The sequence below is a fragment of the Pleurodeles waltl genome, chromosome 2_1 (genome assembly GCF_031143425.1).
Source record: "Pleurodeles waltl isolate 20211129_DDA chromosome 2_1, aPleWal1.hap1.20221129, whole genome shotgun sequence".
Lineage (NCBI taxonomy): Eukaryota > Metazoa > Chordata > Amphibia > Caudata > Salamandridae > Pleurodeles > Pleurodeles waltl.
Genome location: NC_090438.1, coordinates 860,407,949 through 860,433,693, shown reverse-complemented (window position 1 = coordinate 860,433,693; position 25,745 = coordinate 860,407,949). Strand labels below are relative to the sequence as shown.

The following is a 25,745-nucleotide window of genomic DNA, read 5'->3' as shown; positions in this document are numbered from 1 at the left end:
TGAGCTTTGGATGCAATTTAATGTAATGGCTTTCCTCAATTTAAAGTAACTCAGTGGAGAAGTGCGAGTCTGGAGAATTTCTTGGAAACAATCACATTTGGGTAACATAGTCTTATCTTAAATATATCCTACAAAATCTACTTTTGAGCCCTTCCAACCACTCCTTCTAACCTCCCTGTCCAATTTTGGTTATACTCCCCCACATTCTTTAAGATCAAGAATATGATTATCAAAAACTAAAAAATCTTAGTACCATTTTTAACAAAATAAGTAGTGGCACATTTATTAGAACGTTGTGCAATGCAGTACAACAACTCATGCTGCATTCTGCAGGAGGGAAAACATAATGTAGAGTTTTATCTACAAAGATATGGCACCTCTGCTGTCATCTCCTAAGATGGTGCTCAAACTAGCGCTTTGTGCCACACTCCTCAATTTGCAGCATAATATAAATGTGTTTGGATGTTGTCTAGCATAGGTTGTTTAATGGAAGGGTAAATTTCCAGTGAAAAATATTATGCTTACATTAACTTTAAAACTGTTGCTATGGACACCAAAATCCAACTCAGGTGTCTGAGTAGTGTACGCGCTGAAGTACATGTACAGAATTTTAAGACAACCCTACAAGCCTCCGATTTGTTGATCCTAATTATGGAAGTATCTTCAGAATGACATATACCTGGGCCTCATTTAGGCTGCCCAGCATGCTGCACCTCTTTTTATCGTAGGACACAATTTTGATTGAATAGCTCTAGTTCTCATTGCCCTGCAATGATTACCTCTTAAAGCAAGACTGTGTGGTTCCTACAGTCATGAACACAGATTCTTTCTTCCCTTTAAGCTTTAGTAAAGGGATAGCATAATTTGTTTGCATGGATTTCAATGTTGTATTGTGGATACATCCTTATATATATAATAATTTCTGTTTGATTCCTGAACTATTACTTCCTTATCACCCATTTCCCAATGTTCTACTATGCTCTAATATGCTTTCCTTTAATATTACTTTTCCATTCTAAAGTACTATATACATTCCATTTTAACTTGTATGTAAGTTTGAAACATCACATTTCCTTCATGTTTACACTGTAAATGGTTTTCATCTCGCACATATTCTGCATTTAAACTTAGGGCATATTTATAGGCTTGTAGCGCCACCTTGCATCACATTAACGTAATTTATTTTGATGTTAATGTGACCCAACGAGGCCAAAATCCCAATGCCTTATTTACAGGGTGGTGAAATGCATGCATTGCACCACTTTGTAACCCTTTGCGCTACTTTATGCCTGCACCAGGCATAATGTATGCATCCCTGTTAGGGGAGCTGGAAAAATGGCGTAAGGAAAGCTATGAGATTTCCTTACGCCATTTGTGATGGCACTTTTAAAGCCTGCTCAAGAGCAGGCGTTAAAAGGGGGCTTCCATTCTTTAGGATGGGCCCCTATGTACTCTGCAGGAGTAGTGCCAATATTTTGGCGTTACTCCTGCAGAGTACATCAATAAAATAATTTAAAAAAATACTATTGCCCCCTACCCAGCACCATGGTGGCAGTAGAGGGGTGCTAAGTGGAGCAGGGAAAGTGGTGCTGCACTCGGCGCAGCACCAATTTCCATAAATCTGCCCCACAGCGTATATATCCTCAAGTTTATCATATGATTTTCACAACATAACAATAAGCCTTAGGAAGGTTAGTGCAGCCAACCCCATTAGTAGCTTGGCAAGTTTATCAATTAAATATAATGGTGACCATTATCAAGAAACAAGTGTTCTGCTGAATGGAAGAAAACCTGAGAGAACCCATGTCTACCAGTTATGACACACCTCATTTACAAAGTTTTGGTGCAGGGCAGCGTTGGACGTCTTTTCGCTGCACTGCCCTATGTCAATACAAAAGTGCAGGAATGTGCCATATCTTCAAGATATGATGCATTCCTATCCATGTCACCTTTGCTGGCGCACACATTGCTGCCATTCATCAATACAGCCACCAACAGCACCATACCTACATTGCGGGGATGATTGTTTTTGTGCAGGAAGGGATACCTTCCTACACAAAAACAACCACAGTAAGCATTTCCCTCCTTCTATTTGTGCTGCACGATGCAGCACCCATGGCAAGAGGAAAAAACGAGGAGAAAGAAAGGAATTTCTTCCCGGATGCACCACCCTTACACCACCCCTGGGCTGGCATAGGAAACTGGTGCATTTCCAGGTTTACAAAATCTTGTAAATCTGGGAATGTGTCAGATTCCATGGGTGTTGAGTGGGAACACCCACCGTAACACCCATGGAATGCTCCTTTCATGCAGAGTAATGTGTGAAAGGGGGCCATATCTAGAAGGCCATGTAAAGCCATGCAAGGTGTCTTTGTATGTCTGTGTAGTTATGCCAGTGCATCAAAAAAAGTGACGCACCGTTGGCACAAGCCACTTGTAAATGAGGCCTGTGATACGGTAATTCCTAAAATTGGGCTACCACTATCTTTTATGTGAAAGGGAGAAGCCATGCTTGGCAACTAAGCACAATAGAGTATGGTGTCTAACACTGAATTGAATATATTAAGCACTTCCACAGCCTTATGACTAGACTATTGATGTGTGGTCATCTCTTCTCACCCTTCTGCACCACTAGAGCCAAAATAGCCATTTACTTAAGAGGTACTAAGGCTCCATTCAATGGACACACCATTTGGGATACACCAGAAGTCATAAAGATATTCCCATGTTATATCTGAAGCTACCAATGCAGTCCCTAAAATATGGGATTGGAGAGACAGTGTCAGTGAAAGAATTCAAACATGGCTTTTCCTGATCTCAGTTTATTTTTACATTTTGTGGCCTTTATGCCTTCACTGCCCATCAGTAGGTCCCTCTCTTCTGCTAAGGAGTCTTGATAAATGGAAGTGAGAGGTGCCCTTCTTCCTGTTTGATACACATCAGAAAGAAATGAAGGATATAACGCAGGTAGTAGAAATAATATATTGATAAGCAGAAATTGATGACTTCACAATCTCAATGCTTCTTTCAGGACTCAGTAGCTATACAGAGGCAAATTTACTAACCTTTCATGCAATGCAGTCAGCAAGCAAATTTGAAAGGGAGAAGCAGAAATGCTCCATATTTACTGGAACATGGAACATTTATGCTCTTAACTTGTGCACCATAATCCAAGGGTGCCTGCCTTGCAGGCAGGGTTGTTTTGTGCAGGAAGAGACACCTTCCTGCTCAGAAATAATCCTTACAGGCATTCTACTCTTGCCATATATGCTGCAGAACACATCACACATGGAACGTGGAAATAAGGAGGAGACCTAAAGGTATTCCTCCTTGTTACTCCTAACTGGGGAAGGTGGAGTATTTTGATGTAATCCCTGCTGTGTTGCATTATATTTCTTTACAAAGACACGCAATGCAGCACAAATCACCTCTTGTGTGGCTTTTCAAATATTACTGAAGCCTTTGCATAGTCCTTGTGTCACCGTGTGTGAAACAGGACTATGCAAAGGCTTTATATATCTGTGCCCAATTCTGAGTCTTTTGAGAGAGCATTTTTGTGTCTGTCCTCAGTGGAAAATGCTATACGCTACTAGTGCCACATACTGAGGACTTTGCAGGCTCTCTAGTTCTACTGATATTGTGGTAGATCAACTGAAGGAAAAGGAAGCTGAGTATTGGTTGTTCTGCTGTATGTGTGCCAGTAAGAAACTTCTAGAACATGTGGTTGTTCTAGGCTTATAAGGTTTTACTTGGTTAATGATGTTCTACTGGTCATATGGCACTGTCTCCAGTATATGAGACTTTCCAAACATGTCCTGCTCAATTTAGTTCACAAGAATATATTGGCATATTAAATGACAAGAACTAAAGAAGGCTGCATTTGTATATGAGGTGCCCCTGCGCAGTTAGGTTTTACCTCCACATAACAGTTATATTCGTTGCACTTCTGCTTTTGAGCATACAAGGTCTGCTTGGGCATCTGTGGTTCAATATTATCCCAATACTGGACATTTTTTACATCTGAATGTTTTTGAAAATGAGTCATGGTTTGATTAGCGATTTCCATTTTTATCTCTGAGCTCACTGAAAATATTAAATAAGACTGCTACTAAGGCATAGATTTTTTACGACTTTGTAACCACCAAAAAGTCACACAGAGTGACACAATGCAGCACACATTCTGCTACCTTATTTACTTTCAAGGCAAAAATGTCTTTGCATTTAAAAAGGGCCTTTTTGTTGTACAAATAGGGCTTTGTTCTGGACCCCTTTGACATAAAGCAAAACAAAGTCCTATTTATGCTACCGAAGTACCACCCATGGAACACCCATTCTATGGGCAATACTTAAGCATTGCGGGGCAAGCAATGCTACTTTATTTAATGCAAAGCACAGTCTATAAAAATTGTTAGACAGGGCTTACCATAAAAAAATAAATCAAAGCTAATTAGGAGAAACATTTTAATTTTGCTTTTATTTCACACATTGCACGTATGCTGCATTGTACTCCAAACTCCTGAAGTGTGACTTTTAAAAAACAATGTCTAGGTTTAGGATTTTGCACTAGAAAAATATCTTTTCAGTACAAAACCTATTGCAAACCAGCACCACACCACTGCAGCATAGTGCAAAGGTGTGTGTGTGTGTGTGCAAAGGTGTGTGTGCGTGTGCAAAGGTGTGTGTGCGTGCGCATGGCGCTAGACAGCCTGTGTGCCAGTGCAGAACATACAGGCAGCAGCAGCTCATATATAGCAAATAGAACACTGACTACTCTTGCCTAGTGCACTGCAGTAATATAATGTTTTAATGAAACTGCTACTAAATGTCAGAGAAGAAGTCAAATAGAATTAGGATTCTGATCATTTTTTTTACAGATTTGCTCCTGGGCTCATCATATTACTAGATAGGTTCAGTAGTGGATTGTTGCTCTCTGAATAGTAAAGTTTTCAGGAATCAGATACATAATTCTAAATTCTTTCAACTACTTTCAATATACATGCCAAACTGGGTGGATTCTTTTAAAAAAGATAGGCATTAACTGTGGAGTTTTTTGTGGATTGGTTCTATCGTCAGTCCTCTTCAGCAAGCGCATTACTCGAGTGAAGACTACATGAAAATCATCTGACCTTAAAAGAGGGTTTGATCTGGGTGGGGTTACCAAGTGGCAGTCTGTTTGAGATGGAACAGAACACACTCTGACTAAATGGATCAAAGAATAAAACACTTCTCATGGGCACTATTTCTACAGCACCACCTCCTTTCAGGTGCCCAGAAATATGGACTCCACCTATCATGATAACACTTTCTATCGTTATGGGTGGAAATGCAATTATAATTTTGTTTCAAATGCTCGCGCCTCTGCTCCCTAGGCTTTCCATATTAAAATGGCTTAATCTACGTGAAGTGGTCCTCATAGCAATGGCACTGGTCTGGTCTTTGTTGATCTCATATTGGCTACTTAGACCATCTTCTTATAAATATTAACTCTTTCTTTCACATAATGGCTAACAAAATGAGGAAATAATTAACTCAAATGAATAACTAATTTATTAGTTAATAAACTGGTGCTGGGGGATTTGTATCTACTATAAAAACAAGACTGTACTTGTGAACGAGGTTGTGCCCAGCATGCACAGTTGTTTCTGGACAAATATTGCTTCATATAGTCATATAACACTGTGTTTGTTTGTATGATCACTATTCCTTTGTATTCAAAGCGTATTTAGGTGTATAAGATACCTGCTCTTGACATATAATGGTGGTGGTTGGGTATGCAGGCTATAATTGCACATGCTGCACATGTGAGGCTTTGCTTCATGATATGCAACTTTGCATGATTCCTTGGATACAGGGCAGATTTACCTAGAAATCATGCAAACGCAGTGCAGAACGGCAAGTTGCTGCTCTATGTTGCGTGAATGAGAGAGCAATGAAAAGTGCCATATCTACTAACGTATGGTGCTCTTCAGCTCTCTCCCTGTGCGAAGGCACCCTTGCCTGCTTTACAGCCAGGATTGTTTTTGTACAGGAAGGAATACATCCCTGCACAAAAACAATCATTTGCAGCATTTTGTTCTTTGAATAATGCAGCACACATAGAAAGAAGAAGTAACAATAAGCTATTTATTCTTTTTACACCTCACTGGGGAAGGTTTTCTACTAGCTTCAGGAAATTTGAGAATGTACCATAATCCATGGTGTATGCATGGGAATGCTCATGTTCCACCCATGGAATACTTTCCTAATGCAAGGTAATGCGAGGCAGCACTGTACACTGCCTTGCGTTTCTTTGTATTTGCTAAACTACTCAAAATCATGCAAAGTGGATTGAGTGGCTTAGAAAATGAGAAAAAGTATTTTGCATAGGGCTGCACCACAAAAGTAATTCAACTCCGTAACCCGAATGCAGAACCTTAGAAAATCTTACTATCTGCCTAGTTGAGCATTCTTTGACTATAAGGCTATCTCTTATCTTCTTCAGCAGAACAGACAAACTCCTGGAACCTTCCCCTATGGATTATTTTACAAAACTCTGATTAACACCTGCTGTGAGATTTCACATCCAAAACGTAACTGTATATACATTGCATGTATGCCTATATCATATGTATATATATATATATCACTCTAACCCTGAAAGGGCCTTGGTTTGACTTATACTGGGTGCTCCCTTGTGTCTGGACAAAGCTATACCCCTCTGAAGAGCTCTAATGAGAGCGAAACACGTGTCAGGGGTTGCTTTACTCATTCCAGGTTGGCTTGGATGGTATTTGACCAGTCCAAAGCTGTAATACTGTGCCTGGAGTGGTAAATGGCTTTTGTCATTTTACGGCTCGGCGACGATGACACTATGTCAATCCTATGCTTAAAGATTTTGCTGTACAAATGGCAAAAGACTGTCACTATCTAGCTCGGCGAGGATAGCACTGTGCTGATCCTAAGCAGACATTTGAGGTGAGCAAATCTAGAGTGTCGCTGGTGTTGCAGAGTGCTCCTTACTAGAGCAGCTCTCCACCTAAATTGGGAACTTCCCAGAGTTCTCCTTTGTTTTTTGCATATATATATATATATATATATATATATATATATATATATATGTATGTATATACATATATATATATACACTTGTGAATAGGATGATTCTTGGGTTTTTACCACAGGATACCATTACATCAAGTCAGCTGGATTGACAATAACGCATATTACTGAATAATAAATATAAAACCAAACACATTACTAAAGCATAAGCAATATATTTTTTAATTTCTAGTGCAAGATGCCCTGATTTTCATCATGAGAAATGCTGAAACATCGCACCATAGCAGAGAAGCACAAGAACTTTTGCAAGACAGTATCTGAAAATTGACTAGCATGATGTACTTTGATCAAAAGAGTGAAGTTCCATGTATGTTGGAATTACTACTGTAAATGCAATTTAAACATCACTTCTTACATCAATGTGTTGTAAGTATAATAATATGACAATTATCTCACTAAAGTTACACTCCAAAGTGTTTTTTAAAACAGCAACACAGGACTATTCAGATGTTAACAGATGGTAGAAGTAATATTGAATTACCTGCATACAATTCACCAGCGGGAGTGTACATTGAAGTGAATATCAATAGAAACATATGTGATAATAAACAGAACCCAGCCCTCTCATTTACTTTAATATATGCAGGTGCGATCTGATGAGCAGATATTAATAGAATTACTTATTGCCAGATTCATTCCTAAATGTTAATATTTTAAATAAAGTGTTTGGAAAGTAATCATCTCTAATTAGTTGACACAATAGTTGTGCACAAAACAACATTGAAACTGCTCTCATTCACTTATCAAAGATAATGTTAAAGTGTAATCTATATCTGGCAACAATGTTTTTATACCATGGCTGGTATCAGTTTTCAAATGAATGTGTAATAGTTTTTGTGAAAATCTAATGATAAATGCATTTTTGTAGATCAGCTTTATAGCAGTAAAATATTTGTTACAAAAAAACGCATTATAATGGCTTACAAATGTGCACTTAGCTGGAAATAGAAATAGGCCTCCTTCCTGACTTCCATAAGCAGAATAACACTTTAAGGCAGGACAACTCTAGTTTCTGTATTATTGTTTCTGTATCTCGTTAACATTTGGATAAACACCAGACATTTTAGGGTGATAATGTCCAATCATTATGGAAACATGGCAAGTCGAATGATATAGACATCCATTTTAAGTAAGATGACTGCTATACCCAAACTGAGGCCTAGTCCACAAAAGTCAGGAAAGCACACACCTATTCATTGTACAAGATTGGTTTTAAAGACATTAGTATTATTTCAATGTGTACACGTTTAATCACTACATTTTACATTTTTCTCATAATGCACATAAATGCACCAGAATTCTTGACAGTCTTCTGTACAAAAAAGTTCCAACAGTGAACTAAAAGAAGATGCAATATGTCAGGAGATATTATACATTTGTTGTTACAACTAAAAATACTTTTCACCATGGACATTAGAATAAACAAATACACCAAGTTTGGCATACGTGCCATAGGCCTGTGTCATTCAAAGGCAATGACCACACAAAAACAGAAAGATGTCGATTTATGAAGGCGTACTGGCATTAGTGACTGAGTATGAGTGCTGTAGAGGTATCTGATATTAGATAGCCAGTTATTTGGGTAATTTAAAATATCTGTATAGAAATACAAATAAAATGGCCAGCTGCTAGATTAAATAAATTACACAAAGAGGTATTTATCTGGCTAAAGTACATATAATGCTCATTAGTTTAAAAAGATAATTTCGCATAAGCGATAGAAATTAAATTTCAAGATTGTTGTGTTCCTTAACTGTTACATTTATACGTGAACATTAATTTTAATTACATCAACATACTTCAGTTTCTAAAACATGTCATCCTCAAATCTGACATTTCTCATATCAAATATTGAGATTTCCTGCTTGAAAAAACTGTGGGAAAATGTGTTCATAGACAACTGTGAAAGCATTGGAATCAAGAGCCAATAACAAGGAAACCCCAGCATTTGCTATAAGAACTGTGTTGGTGTGACAAGAAAAGACTGCGCAGAACATCACAATGTTATAGTTTTTGAACACATATCTAAAACTGTGTAATTATGGTTGTTAAACCACTGAAAGATAAACAAAAGCAATAAAATGCATTCACACTTTATGCTATTATAATTGGCACATAAAATATATAATATTGATTTCAATAGATTGCTTATTAAGCACAATTGGGTATATAGGAGAAAAAAAAATCCCTGTGAATTAAGGGTTTCATGTACTAAGCGGTTTGGTATTTGCAAGCCCTCTGATTTGGTAAATCCCTTATCCAAATGTACTAAGCCCACTTACCTATTTTCCAAATGTTTTCTGAATCGTTAGATGGGTCTAGACAATTATGTATCAGATTTTAGAAGGGACATGCTAAAGGCATCCCTTCCTAATACTGATTCCTTATGGTATTTATTAACGGTTTGTGACCAAAATATGGTTACAAAATAATAATAATAATTCACCACCACCTCAAATGAGGTGGTAACCCATTCTCAAATCAAAGGGTGGCTGTGAGGGACCCTTCACCTTTCTAAATATTAACATTTGGGGACCTGACATTTGTATAGTGTGTGTAGTACGGGGACTGACATGGCTACAACTCTCAGCAGGCACTATTCTATAACTTCAAACACCAGACTTCTCCAAATACCCCTGTTTGGTACCTACCAATTTATGGGTACACACCTGGGGAGATACCATTTGTGAAGTGTGTGCTGTAAAGGCACTGACATGACTACAACTCCCGGCATTTTATAGGAGAAGGCAGTTTGCCAAACTTTTCACATTTTTGATTTTTAAACCTCATCCCAGTTTATTTTTAGGATAAGATGCAATATTTTAAAAAAATATTGTTTTATTTAAAACAGTCACATTTATGGTGGTTTGCTGATCTAAGCAGGCCACCATCCCTGTGTTTGTGGCCAAAGTCAAATTGCGACCCAATATGAATCTATAGTTACTGAACCAACCTATTAGTACCTGGGTTGATCCACAAAATACAAATGTATTCAGGAAATGTCGGTGTCCAAATTTTGCTGAATGCATTTTTAGTACACAAGGCCCTAAGTTTCATGGATAAAGTTGAATTCATAGGGCCTGGTTCACAAAGGTAAACTTAGACGTTTGGTCAAGAGTTAGGCCAAACATCTAAGTTTACAACTTTAGGAATTCAGAAAGGACTCTTTTTAGTCCATCTAAGTTTATCTTTGTGAATGTGGCCCATAGGCTTTACAGAGCAGGGTGTTATGTTTGCATGTCACTGACTCAGTGTATATATCTACACATTACAATTTATGATAAGAGCTCCGCATGAAAGCAAACATAAATGGGACTATATGATACTTGAATAATAATTTAAATTTATTGACCACTATGTGCATTAGATAAGAAGGTTCCTTTACGCTATGTTTAGATTAGCAGTAGACTCAAAAGATGCATTGGCTCTGCGCCTATCTTCAAAATTATTAAATGCACATTTCAAACTCTGCACTATAAGGATTTCTTATTTGAAATATCTGTCATAAAGTTCATAGTAATGACGGCTCATTTGTAGTTGCAGCACAACTGTGTTAGCAATGTGTTTGCTCTAAAAGTCATTCTGAATAATTGGACGTTTGGAACATGAAATCAAACTTTTTGGTATTCAGGCACTTCAGATTACATTCTGTCACTCTTTGTTCTTATCACAAGTGAAACATCTGCAAAAAAGTAGTTGTTTCAGACTTTCAAAGGAGGCATACCTTTAAGTAACCACTTCTTATTAGATTGCACTTCAGCAAAGAATCCTCCTTTGCCATTGTAAGAACCCTGTAGCAAAGAGGAGGAAATCTACCTTTTTGCATGGCCACATCTGATTTGTTTGCCTTTTGTAGACCCTCTCATTTCTGTTAATGGGACTCTGTGTCCTGCAACACTGCTGTTCAGTGCTTCATTGCATGTGCTCTGGCTGTAATATGGAACTGGTAAAATTGATTTCACCATATTGGTTTATTTAACTTCCCGGTAAGTCCATGGTACATAGTTCAGGAAAAGCACCTGTGTACTTAACGTTAAACATCATATGTGGGCCACTGACAGGAATCAACAAATGACTCATGGGTAACAAAAGTCACTCACACCATGACAACTGCGACTTAGTCTGGCAATCTTTACCAATCATGCAAACTGGGATGCATCGGAGGGGCAGACATACTCAGTCCTTGAAACTTTGTAAAAATAAATTGGAGATTAGAAAGCATCTCAGCAGCTGGCACTGAGATGTTGTAGTTCTTCTGAATCATAAGGAATGAAAACCCTCACACTGAATAAAGATGTCCAGGGCAACAGAGGCAGTATCAATTAAAAGGGTTTCAGAGCTAGTATTTGATGCTTGCAACAGCAGTTGTTGAACTGCCCCTATTTTGATTTAGTGTGCAATGAAGAAACTACTCTTGAAAAAAAGAAGTTGGAAGATAGACTTCTAACTTCTACCTGACCAAAGGGCTGGAACTGCTTTCCAAGGGATAGATAGCTAATCTCATGTTTGGCCGCACCAGAGATGCAAAAAAGCAGAAGAACCCCTTACTTCAACAGGCTCTGAAACCTATATCCTGATAGACACAGACCACTGGACCCTGTAGGACACCTGGCAGGAGACCTGGTTGCTCCAAGAGTGACCAGAAAGAACTTTCTCAATGATTGTAGAAAGGCAGGACATTTTCCAACCTCTGGAGGAGTGGGACGGTTTCTGAGATGACTCTATGGATTTTCATGAGCAGGAACGAAAACAAGATTGTCCCATTCAGCAGGACCTTATGGTAATACTAGCTAGACTCCTGAAACCTTTTTCAACTACAAATTTCTATCATGCCTCACTGCATGATTTTCAGAACCAAAGTGTTTCTAGATTTGACAGTAAAACCCCGGATAGTTAATACAGCAAATACAACGCAGTGATAAAGTGACCTCTGCAGCTCTGAAATGCAGCTCTGTCCTGCTTGGAGCATTTAGCACCAAAACTAATGGCTTAAGTTGGATAACACCTTTTTTGAAATCTCGCTAACCTTAACGTCAACTTTGCCCTCCTGAAAGTTTTTTAATTTGACTACCATGTCAGAGAATAAGTCCTGAGGGGAAAACTTTGACTTGAATGACTCATTTATCCAACCCCCCATTCCGTCATAGTGAGCCTAGTGCCATGGTACTAATGCCACATTACTCTTTTCTATGTGTTTTTGGCCTGAAAAATATTTCTGGTTCCCTTTTCTGGTTTTAATTATTTAAGTTCACTATTTTTTCGCCATTTTTCTAAATTGATTTGGGGATCTTTTTATTGTTGTGTGCTACTTACTTTCAAAGTGTTTGGACTGCTATATTGAGCTTTGGTCATTCTGATGTCTGTGCATGGAGAATGTATATATTGTTTTTCGTTATGTAGCACTCTGCCCCTAGACGAAACATGTGCTCTGCGTTGGGTGACTGGGTCAGTCAGTATTCATGAGGTATTTGGTAGGTTGGATTACGTTTTTTATAACTGCTAATTTAAGGGTGTGACTGTTCTCATACTGTAATCCTTGTAGCTCATAAGACATTGCTACTCTTGATATGAGGACAGAAATGTCTCCAATCATGTTTTTATAGAGTGATTTGTATGTGTTTGAGCTTTACAACCCCAATTCTCCATCAGAAAAAATATAGACTTGGCAAGGCGTGTAAATCTCGTAGTTGCAATATCCAATCAGCTTGTCATCTGAAATAACTTAAAAATAAACTCTCACTTATGCATGCTAAGGTTTTTTTTTACTAACCCATTGTTGGCTCTACTACAGTGTCAGAAGAGGGGCAGGGGCAAAGATGACACTCATACATAAGCAATAATAGTGCCTGTGCACAATTTAAAAGACATTTATTTGAAATGCTACTAAAGCCTGTGAACCTATTCATGGTTAGACCTTCTGTTTACTGGCACAGCAGCAGAACAATACAAATGAATCTTTATTCGTCCAGTAGGAATCTATTTCCTCCAGACCAGTCAATGATTATGAGCTTCAGATTCAGGGAATCACAATTCAATATGCAACTTATTTTAATGGACTCTGGTAAAACTGCATTAGGATATGATTTACGATAGACACTATGCACCAGATTTGCTAAACTCTCTCACAATGCAGCAGCCACAAATGCTGCTCTGTGTTGTGTGAGAAGGATAGAGCAGGAAAGCGCCATATCTACAGTGATACGTTTCTCTCTCCCAAGCCCAACCTCAGAATTTTGCTGCTGAGCACCAGGCACACACTTTTGCACCACAGGGCAAGGGTGTGTGCATGGGTCTGGGATAGACTTTGCACTGGAAGAGTTCCTTCCAGAAAAAAATACTATGCCTAGACAACTTTTAACACTTTTCCAACACAGTGAGCTGCAGCACAAATGCAAAGTTGGAAAAGAGAGGAGAAATTTTAATATTTTCTCTTAATGCCTGCTTTTAAGTGGCTGTAATTTTTTATGCAAAACACTGCCTCAGATTTTTGAGTAGATAGGGTTTTGTGTCAAAAGGCATGCATGGTTGAATGGGAACACCTATGTACCAACCATATACACCGCCCCCAATGATAAGTAAAAGAAATCAGCACTTTGCACTGATTTAAATTAATATTAGGTCACTTTCCAGTGCAAAATAAGTTTTGCAATGGAAAGTTAATAACAAAACACAACATTTTGTGCTGGTTGTCATCACTTTTGTTACTCAAACACAGAGCAAACTGCTAGTAAATCTGGCTGTCCTGCACTACACTGGGAATAGTGATTCCTACATGAAACAAACACCTCTGCCATGCATCCGAAAAAATGTAGCAGTGTAATGTTAGCCTTATGGGGGTCATTTTGAGTTTGGGGGGCGGGCCGTGGTCAGGTTGCCGATATAGAGGCTGCCTTCCTGTGGGCCCCATTACAAGTTCCCCACTGGGTCAGCTGGAGATAACGGTGTTGCTGCCCTCTGGCCCAGTGGGGAACAGCCAACAATACTGACACCGGCTCATATTGGAGCCTGCGGCAATGTTGTGGTGCTAAGGGTGCAACAGCACTGCATAGCAGACAGTGAAAAGCGCAACGGGGTGTCCACGGGGACCCCTGCACTGCCCCTGCCAAGTGTATTATCTGTGCTGGATATTGTTAGTAAATAGGGTTTTGCATAAAAAAGGGGTTGTTCCATGGGAACACCCATGATCCACCCATTGGATCCCTCATTTTGAGTCAGAGTAGCACAATGCAGTGCTTTGTGTTGCTTTGCTTTCCTTTCAGGCAACTTTCCAGCACAAATCAAGTTTTGGATTGGAAAGTAAATTAAAATATATATATAGATATATATATAGATTATTTGTAAATCTGGACCCCAGTGCATTACAAAAAAAGTATGGCAACTTTGAGCACAATGGAGATTGGGTCAGTGCATGTTTGGGTGGAGGCCAGATGCATAAGCAAAAGAAAAACTATTCTGTAGTTATTTCAATAGGCCCCTCCCACTTCGATCTTTAATTACAAGCAAGTGTCAGTTAATTTTACTTTATGATAGAAACACCAGGCGCGGCTCCTCCATATGGGCAGGGGAGCGTCGTATGCCCCTCCGCCAACAGCAACCGCTGCAAATCCTTTTACACGGAAAGGATAATAAACTTTGTTTATTATCCTTTCCATGTAAAAGGGGCGGGGCATTGGTGGTCACGAGCCAAGGGGAGTGCTCTGTGCACTCCCTTCAGAGCGCATACGTGCTTGGCCTGCCATCTCGGCACTCCCAGCCAATCCTGATGCTGCTTTGAGCAGTGCTAGGATTGGCGCAGGAAAGGCTGTGAGCTTGTGCCTGCAGCAGCGACAGGAGAGGAGTGAGGTGCGCTGCGGGAGCAGAGGTAAGTTTTTTTAAAATATATTATTGTATAATTCTTTTTTCCGCGAGCACCTCCGCGTCCCCTGCCCCGCCCCAGCCATGCGAGCTGCTCCTATGAAAGACATTGCTGTTAGTCTAGGTTACTATACGGCAAAGTAATACAGATTCTGTAGAACACGAATTCATGAAAAGTGATATCGCTTTTTGCATTAAAAGTACCAAAGTTCTTACCTTGCCCACGTATTGCGTGTCTGTGCCTGTGTACTCCTCCAACAAAAAGAACTGATTCCACATCCAACCCCGCTTGCTGCGCTGCAGCACCTTCCCGCCTTCTTCAGAGAGCACCTTCAGGCTGTCAATATGCTTGCTAGTCTTTTCTTGAAAATATATGCTGCGGCCCATGTGAACCATAAAGGCGCAGATGATTAATGGCAAAGGCAAGCAAGTCCTCATTATTTGCAGGAGCTACACGGGGATGTTAGCTTGCTATTGCGTCTATTTGGAGTCACAAATATTCCAACTTTTTATTCCACTCCGGAGTAACCTGTTAAAGGGACATAAAAAAAATATTTTTCAGCCTGGACTGATTCATAAGCTATGTAAATGAATGAACAGTAAAAATATTGCCCTTTAAGGGACAGACATTTCACTGAGAACACTGACTTTCTTTCAAATAATTGTAATGAAACCGAGCTAGTAAGTCCAGCGCTCTACCCCAAAATGCATAAACATCAGTTTGATCTGCAAATATAAATTAAACTGTTACACATAATTTAATTTGCGTTACCAGAGATTAACTAGGTGACATGTTGTGGAAAGTTGGGATTTGCAACTTTGATTTAACGTCATCTCCAGTATCTAAGAATAAGGGCCACATTTATCAAGATTTCACACAAGGCAGCAAGCCACCTTGCTGCAAAGTGCTGCGTAAAAGAGAAAGGTTAGGGATGCACCATATTTAACACTGTCGCCACAGACTCGCGCTGGTGTCCTTTTGGCTGAATAGCGCCAAGGCAGACACCCTTCCACCATGGTTGGAGGCAGGATTGTTTTTGGGCAGGAAGGGGCACCAACCTGCAGAAACACAATCATCTGAGGCATTTTCTTCCTTCGATGTGTGCTGCATAGTCCAGAACACATAGAAGGAGGATAAAACAAGGGTAAATAAACATGTTTCTCCTTGTTATGCCTCACCCCAGAAAGCATAGTATTTTGGCCCACTCCCAGGAGGTCTACCAGTAATGGCAAATCTGTGAATGTGCCAAAATCTGTGGATGGATGTGTTGGAACACCCATGGAACAACTCCTTGGGGCAGAGTCACGCAACACAGCGATTTGCTCTGCATTGCGTTACTCTAGATTTAACAAGCTACTCAGGGCCAAGCAAGGTGACTTTGCGTGGCTTGATAAACCTAATTTAGTAGTTGCATCGCCTTTGCACTCCCTTGCATGGCGCAAAGACAATGCAACTCATGAAAAAATATTACAGTTTCTACTTCGATCACAGGAATATTGTTTAACAGGTTTTGGTCCAAAAAGGGGTGGAAGAGAGGATTTCTGGTCGCTGATGAAAACAAGCATTAACAAATTATATTGGTCTTACTCTTTATAAGTGGAAACATTTACTCTTGCATTAGCGAGCCCGAGTTTCGGGTGTGTTTATGTGGATGGTTAAATGAGTAGAGTCCGGATAAATGAATGGAAAAGTGAATACATTGAAAATGAATGGGTGAAGGCTTTGTGCATGGCTGGATAAATGCATTGGTGAGTGAGGGTATAGATGGGTGGCTGGATGAATGGCAGGTGAATGTATGAGTGCATGGTTGGATGAATAGGTAGCAGCCTGGACTGACAAAGTAAGTAGATGTAGTGGGAAGCATTCCAAGAAAATTAAGAACAGGTGCCTTCTATCTATCTATCTATCTGTCTGTCTATCTATCTATCTAGCTATCTATCTAAGTAAAATCTAAAAATTAGTAATAATTCACCAACAAAATATAAAATAAATTGCCAAATAAATAAAATATTTAAAAAATACAAAACCTTAGGGGAGTATGTTCAATGGCAGAGTACGAAAGGAGATTCCTTTGGTGATGAGATGGGCACCATTATCTTGATGACGTAAGGCAATCTTCAGGTACTGTGCAGTTTTTAGGAGATTTCAATAGTATAATTGGCCATTATTTTGCCTAGCTCTCACCAATGTACTTTTCATATTATCTATATAATGTTCATAATTTTGTTTATGTCTCCATATGTGCAATGATTAGTGCCTTATGGATATTTTACCCTTTTTTCTCTGTTAAAGACCTTAAGAGAATGTATGTTTTTGTGCCTCGCCTTCCCTTGTCGAATTTACTGTTGTTATTGATTTATTTGTTGCATCCTATTTGTAATCTCTTTATTATAGGCTTTCTATGTACTTGGTTATAGCACTTTATACTACTACTACATATGCTACATGTTATTTTGCCTATGTCTTAAGATGACCAGCAGTTTTCATGTACCTAGTGAGAGATGTGTTGTCTTTCTCCTGTGTTTATGCACTATTTAAGATGGTTTGACACAGTGTTCTGGTCACGCGAGCAAGGCTTTGGCCGAAATGCGTCTGTGGTGATTGACTAGTAAACAGATTTTCTTTGGAGTACATCATGTTGAACAGCGTTTGTTCTCTGTTTTCTATAAATGTGTGTGTGCATACATAGATATATATATGCATGGCCCCCCTACCCAGGGCTGTTCTCGGACCCGGTGGCCCCGGTAACCCCATCCCAGGGGGCGCAGCCATGTGAGCTGGTTGCACCCCCAGGGCAACCAGTCACAATGTTGGGCACCAATGGGGGAGCCTGAAGGCTCCCAAAGCATCAGCTGGCTCTCAACCTTCTGCAGGGGCCTTGCTGCGACCAGAGTGCTTGCTGTGGCTTGGCAGCAGCAGTAAAAAACTACAGCAAAAAGCTATGTCCCAGGGTTGCGCACCCCAGGATACAGCAGGAGCCACCTCTGGGCAGTGGCCGACCCTAGGGCCATCATTAGCTCCTTGAGAGGGATGAGTGGCCCCCACCAACAATCTATTTAGCCCTGGAGAAGTGTTGGCCCCAGGGCTGCGAGGGTCCCAAACAGACCCCCTTTTCTTTTTTAATATTTGTCCTGGGGAGGTGGTGGTCCACGAGTCTGTGGGTGGGGCCCAGAGGGGCCTCCATTACAATTGTTTGAAGCTTGGGGAGGTGGTAGTTCCTGGGCTGTGGGGTGGAGGGGCGGTTCTCCACGTTTCATTTTTTGAAAGCCCAGGGGAGGTGGCAGTTCCCAGAACCTGCGGGTGGAACAGAGGGCCCCTCCGTATTAAAAATGTAAATGCCCACGGGACCTAGCCCACCCAGGGGGCCTCACAGAAACAATTTTAAAAAATTGCTTTTTAGCCCTCCACCATCAGAGCTAAGGGGTCAGGGTGTCTCTAACCTGGCCCCTTTTCCTTTTTTTCACATTTTGTTAGTGGGACTCGGCTGAAGTCGAGTCCCAAGATGGTTGCCAAAACTTCCTGGTTTGAAGTGTTGGCAGCCAATCAGAGCTGTGCATTTCCCTACACAAGCTCATCATTATTCGCAAATACATCGCTAAGGATCCGCGCCCCAGATTAACAAATATGTCTTCCCTTTAATATCTCAAAAACTACTGAACAGATTTACACCAAATAAATTAAAGCACAATCTGCATACTAAAATCGAGTTTTGTGCTAAATTTGGTGCAATTCAGTACAGTGGTTTGGGCTGTAGTCATGTTCAATGGTCCTATGGGAATAGTTAACATGGGAAACATAACTTTTTGGAATACCCCTGTTTCGCTGGCCCCGCTTGATGGATCACTCTGAAACTTTGCATGTGCAACAACAATCACAGGGGCATTTTTTTGGAAAATTTCATGAAGATTCATCAAATGGTGTTAAAGATATAGGTAAGCAGGGGCAGCTCCTTTGCTATATCGAAGGAGGGTCACCCACTGTCCAGGAGCCAGGAGCTGAAAAGGAAAACAAAAGTTGCACTATCGTTTTATTTTTCATCTGCTGGCTCAGCCAACAGTACAGGGAGGGGCGGGACAGGGCCACGGAAGGTGGGAGGGTGGAGGCCAAGAGTGTGCACCTAAGTGCTCAAGTATGTTTGGTTGGCTATCTGAGGCTGGCCAAACACACATGCGCACTTAGGTTTCTCTGGCCAGGCTGTGTTTAACAGCTGGGCTGGAGAAACTGCACAGACCCGAGGGCTGTGTCTGAGCGGCAGTCACTGTTGTGAACATGGCCCTAACTTTATCTACCTAGTGGTGATCGCGACTATATATATATATATATATATATATATATATATATATATATATTAGAAATGGGGTCCTTGGTTGGCAGTCAGTTTACAGTCAGGTTACCCTCTGTCCAAGCCAGGACCCTCACTCTTGTCAGGGTAAAGGAAAATCACACTCAGTTAACCCCCTCTTGGTAGCTTGGCACGAGCAGGCAGGCTTAACTTCAGAAGCAATGTGTAAAGTATTTTTAGCACCACACAGTAACTCAGTGAAAACACTAAAGATGTATTTTTAAATTATGCGTTCAGAGACCCTAAACTTCATATTTCTATGTGCACCCAAAGGGAATCTGCACTTTAATAATATTTAAAGGCAGCCCCCATGTTAACCTATGAGAGAGATAGGCCTAGTAACAGTGAAAACCGAATTTGGCAGTATTTCACTGTCAGGACATGTAAAACACATAAGTACATGTCCCACCCTTAACATACACTGCACCATGCCCATGGGGCTACCTAGGGCCTACCTTAGGGGTGCCTTACATGTATAAAAAGGGAAGGGTTAGGCCTGGCAAGTGGGTACACTTGCCAAGTTGAATTAAAACCAGTAGCGGCTTGCGGGCCGAGGAGGGGGCGGGGAGGCGCAGGGGGAGGGAGGGAATAAACATTTTATTTAATTAAAAAACACTTACCTCCTCTGCCACTCCTCTGTCCCTTGATGCTCCTAGCTGCAGGCACAGGCTCCCTGCCTACCCTGTGCTAATCCTGACGCTGCTCAGAGCAGCATCAGGATTTGCTGGGAGCATCCTGCCAAGACGCTTCCAGGCAGACTGGGAGACTGTGCAGGCTCTCTCCAGTCCAGGAACTGTGTTGCTGGGCTGGAAAGAGCCTACAGAGCATGTTTTTTTGGCCGGCCCGATATGGCTGACCAAACACACATGCGCTGTGAACCCCTTAGTGCATATCACCCCATGGCACGCCACTTTCAAAGAAAATGATAATAAACATAGTTTATTATTGTTTTCTTCAAAATGTTTTGCAGCTGCCACTGCTGGTGGTGGGGCAACTCTCCTCCTCCCAAACTGAGGAGCCGCCACTGTTTAAAACTGCACACACAGACACTGAAATGGTAGGTCTGAGCCATGTTTACAGGGCTACTTATGTGGGTGGCACAAGCAGTGCTGCAGGCCCAATAGTAGCATTTGATTTACAGGCCCTGGGCACCTCTAGTGCACTGTACTAGGGACTTGTTATTAGATCAAATATGCCAATCATGGAAAGTCAGTTACACATACATTTTACATAGGAGCACTTGCACTTTAGCAGGTGGTAAAGTGCTCAGGGTAACAAAAACAGCAAAAACAGAGTCCAGCATACATCAACAACCTGGGAAACAGAGGCAAAACGTTAGGGGAGACCACACCAAGGATGCCAGGTCTAACTATATATATATATATATATATATATATATATATATATATATACATATATATATATATATATAAACACAAGTTTGGCGTGGTCCCTCTGCACCTAAACGCTGGTGGTGCTTGACACATTCCGCGCACCACCGCGTTCTAGAATTTCCACTTTCCTCTTGCAATAAAATAGAGGATCAGCACTCCACGGCATGTATTCACTAAAGTTTATTTGGAAGAAACAACAGGAACGTGTTTCGGCATTTCTGCCTTCGTCGGCCTGTTGGACTCCATCTTTTTTTACAATTTATATCTTATCACATGATCGTATCGTTTGGAATCATTCGAACCGAAATGTGTTTTTTCAAGTCTATCCACGAACGAGAAGCTTGAAATTTGATAAATTCCTAATTGTTATATAGTGTGATCAATAGAATGTAAAATGCACTGTAATGCACTGTCCAACAGGCCGACGAAGGCAGAAATGCCGAAACGCGTTCCTGTTGTTTCTTCCAAATATACTTTAGTGAATACACGCCTTGGAGTGCTGATCCTCTATTTTACGGCAAGAGGAAAGTGGAAATATATATATATATATATATATATATATATATATATATATATATATATTAACACATTTATTGTATATGTTTATAAAACTGTACTACTATGAAAAGTATCTATCCGTCTATCTATATATCTAAGTAAAACTTACAAAATGATAATAATTCACTAGTGTGGAGCAGTAAAATAAGAGTACTTAAAGAGTAAGCCACACAAACTTCTTTGTGATTCGAGTTCTTTAGCTTAAAACATGGCACACTCCTGTCAGGAAGTCCCCATGTGCACGAGAAACACTTTCATTTTTGCTAGGATGCAACTAAGCAGCAAAAACCGTAAATGCCAATCCGTGTGGCGCAGGAGCCAATTGACTGTTCCTGCACTGAAATGGAACGGGCTTGAGCGGGGTTATTGTTTTGTTGAAGTAAACCCAGTGCACTCTGGATAACCCTGCGCGCCTGCATTTCTCTCAGAAGCACACAGAGAAGGCAAAACTGCCGCGGCTACAGCATCTGCAAATGAGATTCACCCGCGCCCCATTCTGCTTTTCTGATGTACTGAGCCTAAATGATAGACTATCCGTCAGCTCCCACGGGCAGCATTTTCAGCGATATGCACTTATTTATTTTCCAGCAGTAAATTCAGTTATTGATTCGTACTGCCTTTTTTTCACATGAAACGCAGTGAGCCAGCACTAACAGAAAGTTGCTCCCCGTGATTCATTAGCTGAATACATCCAAGAGCAGCGGGAGTTCGGTCTGTGTCCACCGCACTCAATACAACTTGAAACAATAACGCTGTTCATTTAATATACCCCACTGCGAAGCATTTCGAAAGGAACCAATTCGAACATATTTTTTTCTTGTTTGCTGTTTTTTTTAGAATTAAGCCATAACTCTGAGCTGGAGCACATTTTTCTACACATAATGCATTCCTCCACTGAACTTGCCAAAGCCTCTGAACAAGGCAGGACAGCAGTGGCAGAGCAAATGGGACAGAAAGAGTGTTTCTAGATGTAAGTCTATATTTTACGCCTCTTTTAGCCTACAACTTCAAGGAGTAGCGAACTGGTCCGGAGGATAACATATAGACAATGTTAGGAAGCAATAAGGAGGTCCAATATCCTTTACAAATACCTCAGCATTATCATGATCGGTAACCAGTGATGGCAATGCATGTGAAAAACTGTAGATACATTTCAAAGCTGTCCCACATGAGTAAAACAATTTAGTGGCAGAAAGGGATATATGGCTTTGCTGTACTTATGGAACGCCGTTATACATTACCTATTTTGCAGTCCTCATTGTTGTAGTGGTGTTAGAAATGGGGTTTTTGGTTGGCAGTCAGGTTGCCCTCTGTCCAAGCAAGAACCCTCACTCTAGTCAGGGTAAGTCACACACAATCCAAAATCAGCCTGTGCTCACCCTCCGGTAGCTTGGCACGAGCAGTCAGGCTTAACTTAGAAGGCAATGTGTAAAGCATTTGTGCAATAAATCATACAACACCATAGCATAACACCACAAAAATACACCACACAGTATTTAGAAAAATATATAATATTTATCTGGATATCTTCAGGTCAAAATGATCAAAGTTGCAATACGAATTTGTAAAGATATCACTGAAAAGTGATAGAAAGTGTCTTAAGTCTTTAGAATATAAACAAAGTCTCTTTCAAGCACAAGTACCTGGTTGGGAGTGAAAAAATCTCCTCAGAGGGCCACAAGAGAAGAGGTGCGTGGAAAAAGGGTGTGTGCGTCGATTTCTCCCCAGCACACACGGACTTGCGTCGTTATTTTCCACGCGGGGAAGTCGGTGTCGTTTTCCGGCACGTAGACAGTCTCTTTCTGTGGATCGCGGGGATTACCAGATGTCCCGGGTCTGTGCGTGGATTTTCCTGCTTGTTCTCCGGCTGCGCGTCGGTCTGCGAGGCTGCGCGTCGAAATTACGATCTCACGGCAGGCGTCGTGTCGTTTTCTCCTCTAGACTTCGATCTGCGGGGCTGCGCGGTGAAATTACCATCTCACGGCAGGCGTTGCGTCGATTTCTCCTCTAGAGGTCGGGCGGCGTTGTCCTTGCGAGGCCGTGCGTCGGATCTTCGATCGTCCCCAGAGCGTCGCGTTGATCAGCGTCGGAGTGCGGCTTTTTTCTCGCCGCGAAACAAGCTGTGCGTCGAAATTTTCGGCGCACGGAGCGTCCAAGTAAAAGAGAGAAGTCTTTTTGGCCCTGAGACTTCAAGGAACAGGAGGCAAGCTCTATCCAAGCCCTTGGAGAGCACTTTCACAGCCAGACAAGAGTTCAGCAAGGCAGCAGGGCAACAGCAAGGCAGCAGTCCTTTGTAGAAAGCAGACAGGTGAGTCCTTTGAGCAGCCAGGCAGTTCTTCTTGGCAGGATGTAGTTTCTGGTTCAGGTTTCTTCTCCAGCAAGTGTCTGATGAGGTAGGGCAGAGGCCCTGTTTTATACTAAGTTGTGCCTTTGAAGTGGGGGTGACTTCAAAGAGTGTCTAAGAAATGCACCAAGCCCCCTTTCAGTTCAATCCTGTCTGCCAGAGTCCCAGTAGGGGGTGTGGCAGTCCTGTGTGTGAGGGCAGGCCTTCCACCCTCCCAGCCCAGGAAGACCCATTCAAAATGCAGATGTATGCAAGTGAGGCTGAGTACCCTGTGTTTGGGGTGTGTCTGAGTGAATGCACAAGGAGCTGTCAACTAAACCTAGCCAGACGTGGATTGAAGGGCACAACAAGATTTTAGTGCAAAGAAATGCTCACTTTCTAAAAGTGGCATTTCTAGAATAGTAATATTAAATCCGACTTCACCAGTCAGCAGGATTTTGTATTACCATTCTGGCCATACTAAATATGACCTTCCTGCTCCTTTCAGATCAGCAGCTGCCACTTCAACAGTGTATGAGGGCAGCCCCAATGTTAGCCTATGAAAGGAGCAGGCCTCACAGTAGTGTAAAAACGAATTTAGGAGTTTTACACTACCAGGACATATAACTACACAGGTACATGTCCTACCTTTTACCTACACAGCACCCTGCTCTAGGGGTTACCTAGGGCACACATTAGGGATGACTTATATGTAGTAAAAGGGGAGTTCTAGGCTTGGCAAGTACTTTTAAATGCCAAGTCGAAGTGGCAGTGAAACTGCACACACAGGCCTTGCAATGGCAGGCCTGAGACAGGGTTAAGGGGCTACTGAGGTGGGTGGCACAACCAGTGCTGCAGGCCCACTAGTAGCATTTAATCTACCTGCCCTAGGCACATGTAGTGCACTCTGCCAGGGACTTACAAGTAAATTAAATAGTCAATCATGGATAAACCAATCAGTAGTACAATTTACACAGAGAGCATATGCACTTTAGCACTGGTTAGCAGTGGTAAAGTGCCCAGAGGTCAAAAGCCAACAACAACAGGTTAGAAAAAATAGGAGGAAGGATGCAAAGGGGATGTCCCTGTCAAAAAGCCAGGTCCAACATGACCCCCTACCAGCCTAAAGCCAGGGGAGAACAACCACTATCCTGATGTACTTCCCTGTTTGAGGCGACAGAACAAGGACCCAGGCCCACAACAGCAGGGGCATGCTCCAGTTCTTCGCCTTCCTGACTCCAATTGGATCACTCTGTCCATACTCTCAGGGCCCACTAAGCCAACCCATGGGGAACCTTTCTCCTTACCTGCGGATCCCATCTGTGCAGCACCTAACCTTACTTTGCTCACAGATGTATCCCAGGAGCAGGATAGTACCACCATGACCAACACAGTGGTGTTGCCCACTCCACCCCCGGGGTGTGACACTTGTCCCCTCCCCAGGGATAACTCTGTCCACCCGGACAGCAATCCACAGTGGTTACTGACAGCTGCCATGGATGAGAGCCAGGCCCCAGGCCTCTCAAAGCTCTCCAACCACTGTGGCTGTGGAGAGTGGGGGGCGGTAGCCCCAGGTGCTGGGCACGCTTTAACCACTCTCCCTTCCACCAGGTCAGGGATGACAGCCTGAACCTGGTCCTCCCCTCTGGGGCTCTGTACCATCCCTCCTGGAGCGGTACCCCCAGAGTCCAACATGGTCAGGGTGCTTACAGAAGTCGCCCTGTACCATTCCTCCACCAGTGCAGGGCTGTTAACCTGCAACTGGCCCTCCAACCTGGGGCCTGTACCTTCAGGTTGGACTAGGGCCTGGGGTGAGGCTTCCCTCCCCCTGCCCTCCCTTCTGGGGTCCAGCACCCTCCAACTAGGAGTGGCCTCCTCAGAAGACAACATGGTAGGGGCACTGTTATCAGTAGCCCCTCCCTCCAGGTCCGGGGGGACACCCTGAACCTGGTCTCCCAGCCCAGGGTCTGTACCCTCAGACTGGATCACTGCCTGGCAAACCAGGACTTCCTGGGGGGCACACCTACCCCCCACCAGGTCAGAGTTTAACCTCTGAACTTGGCCATTCAACTCAGAGTCACCACCCTGAAGTTGAACAATTGCCTGGCACGCCAGGACTTCCTGGAGGGCACACTGACCCTCCACCAGGTCAGAGTTTAACCTCTGAGCCTGGTG

The 25,745-nt window shown here is 41.9% G+C and overlaps 1 protein-coding gene across 1 annotated transcript in view; it reads right to left on the bottom strand.

The window, feature by feature from the left end:
- Positions 1-25,745, bottom strand: part of LOC138269465 (cadherin-9-like) — a 783,906-nt gene that overhangs the window by 523,449 nt on the left and 234,712 nt on the right. The window contains exon 2 of the mRNA XM_069218797.1: positions 15,169-15,481. Coding sequence (XP_069074898.1) covers positions 15,169-15,390 — 222 coding nt within the window. The 5' untranslated portion in view covers positions 15,391-15,481. The remainder of the gene's footprint in view (positions 1-15,168; positions 15,482-25,745) is intronic.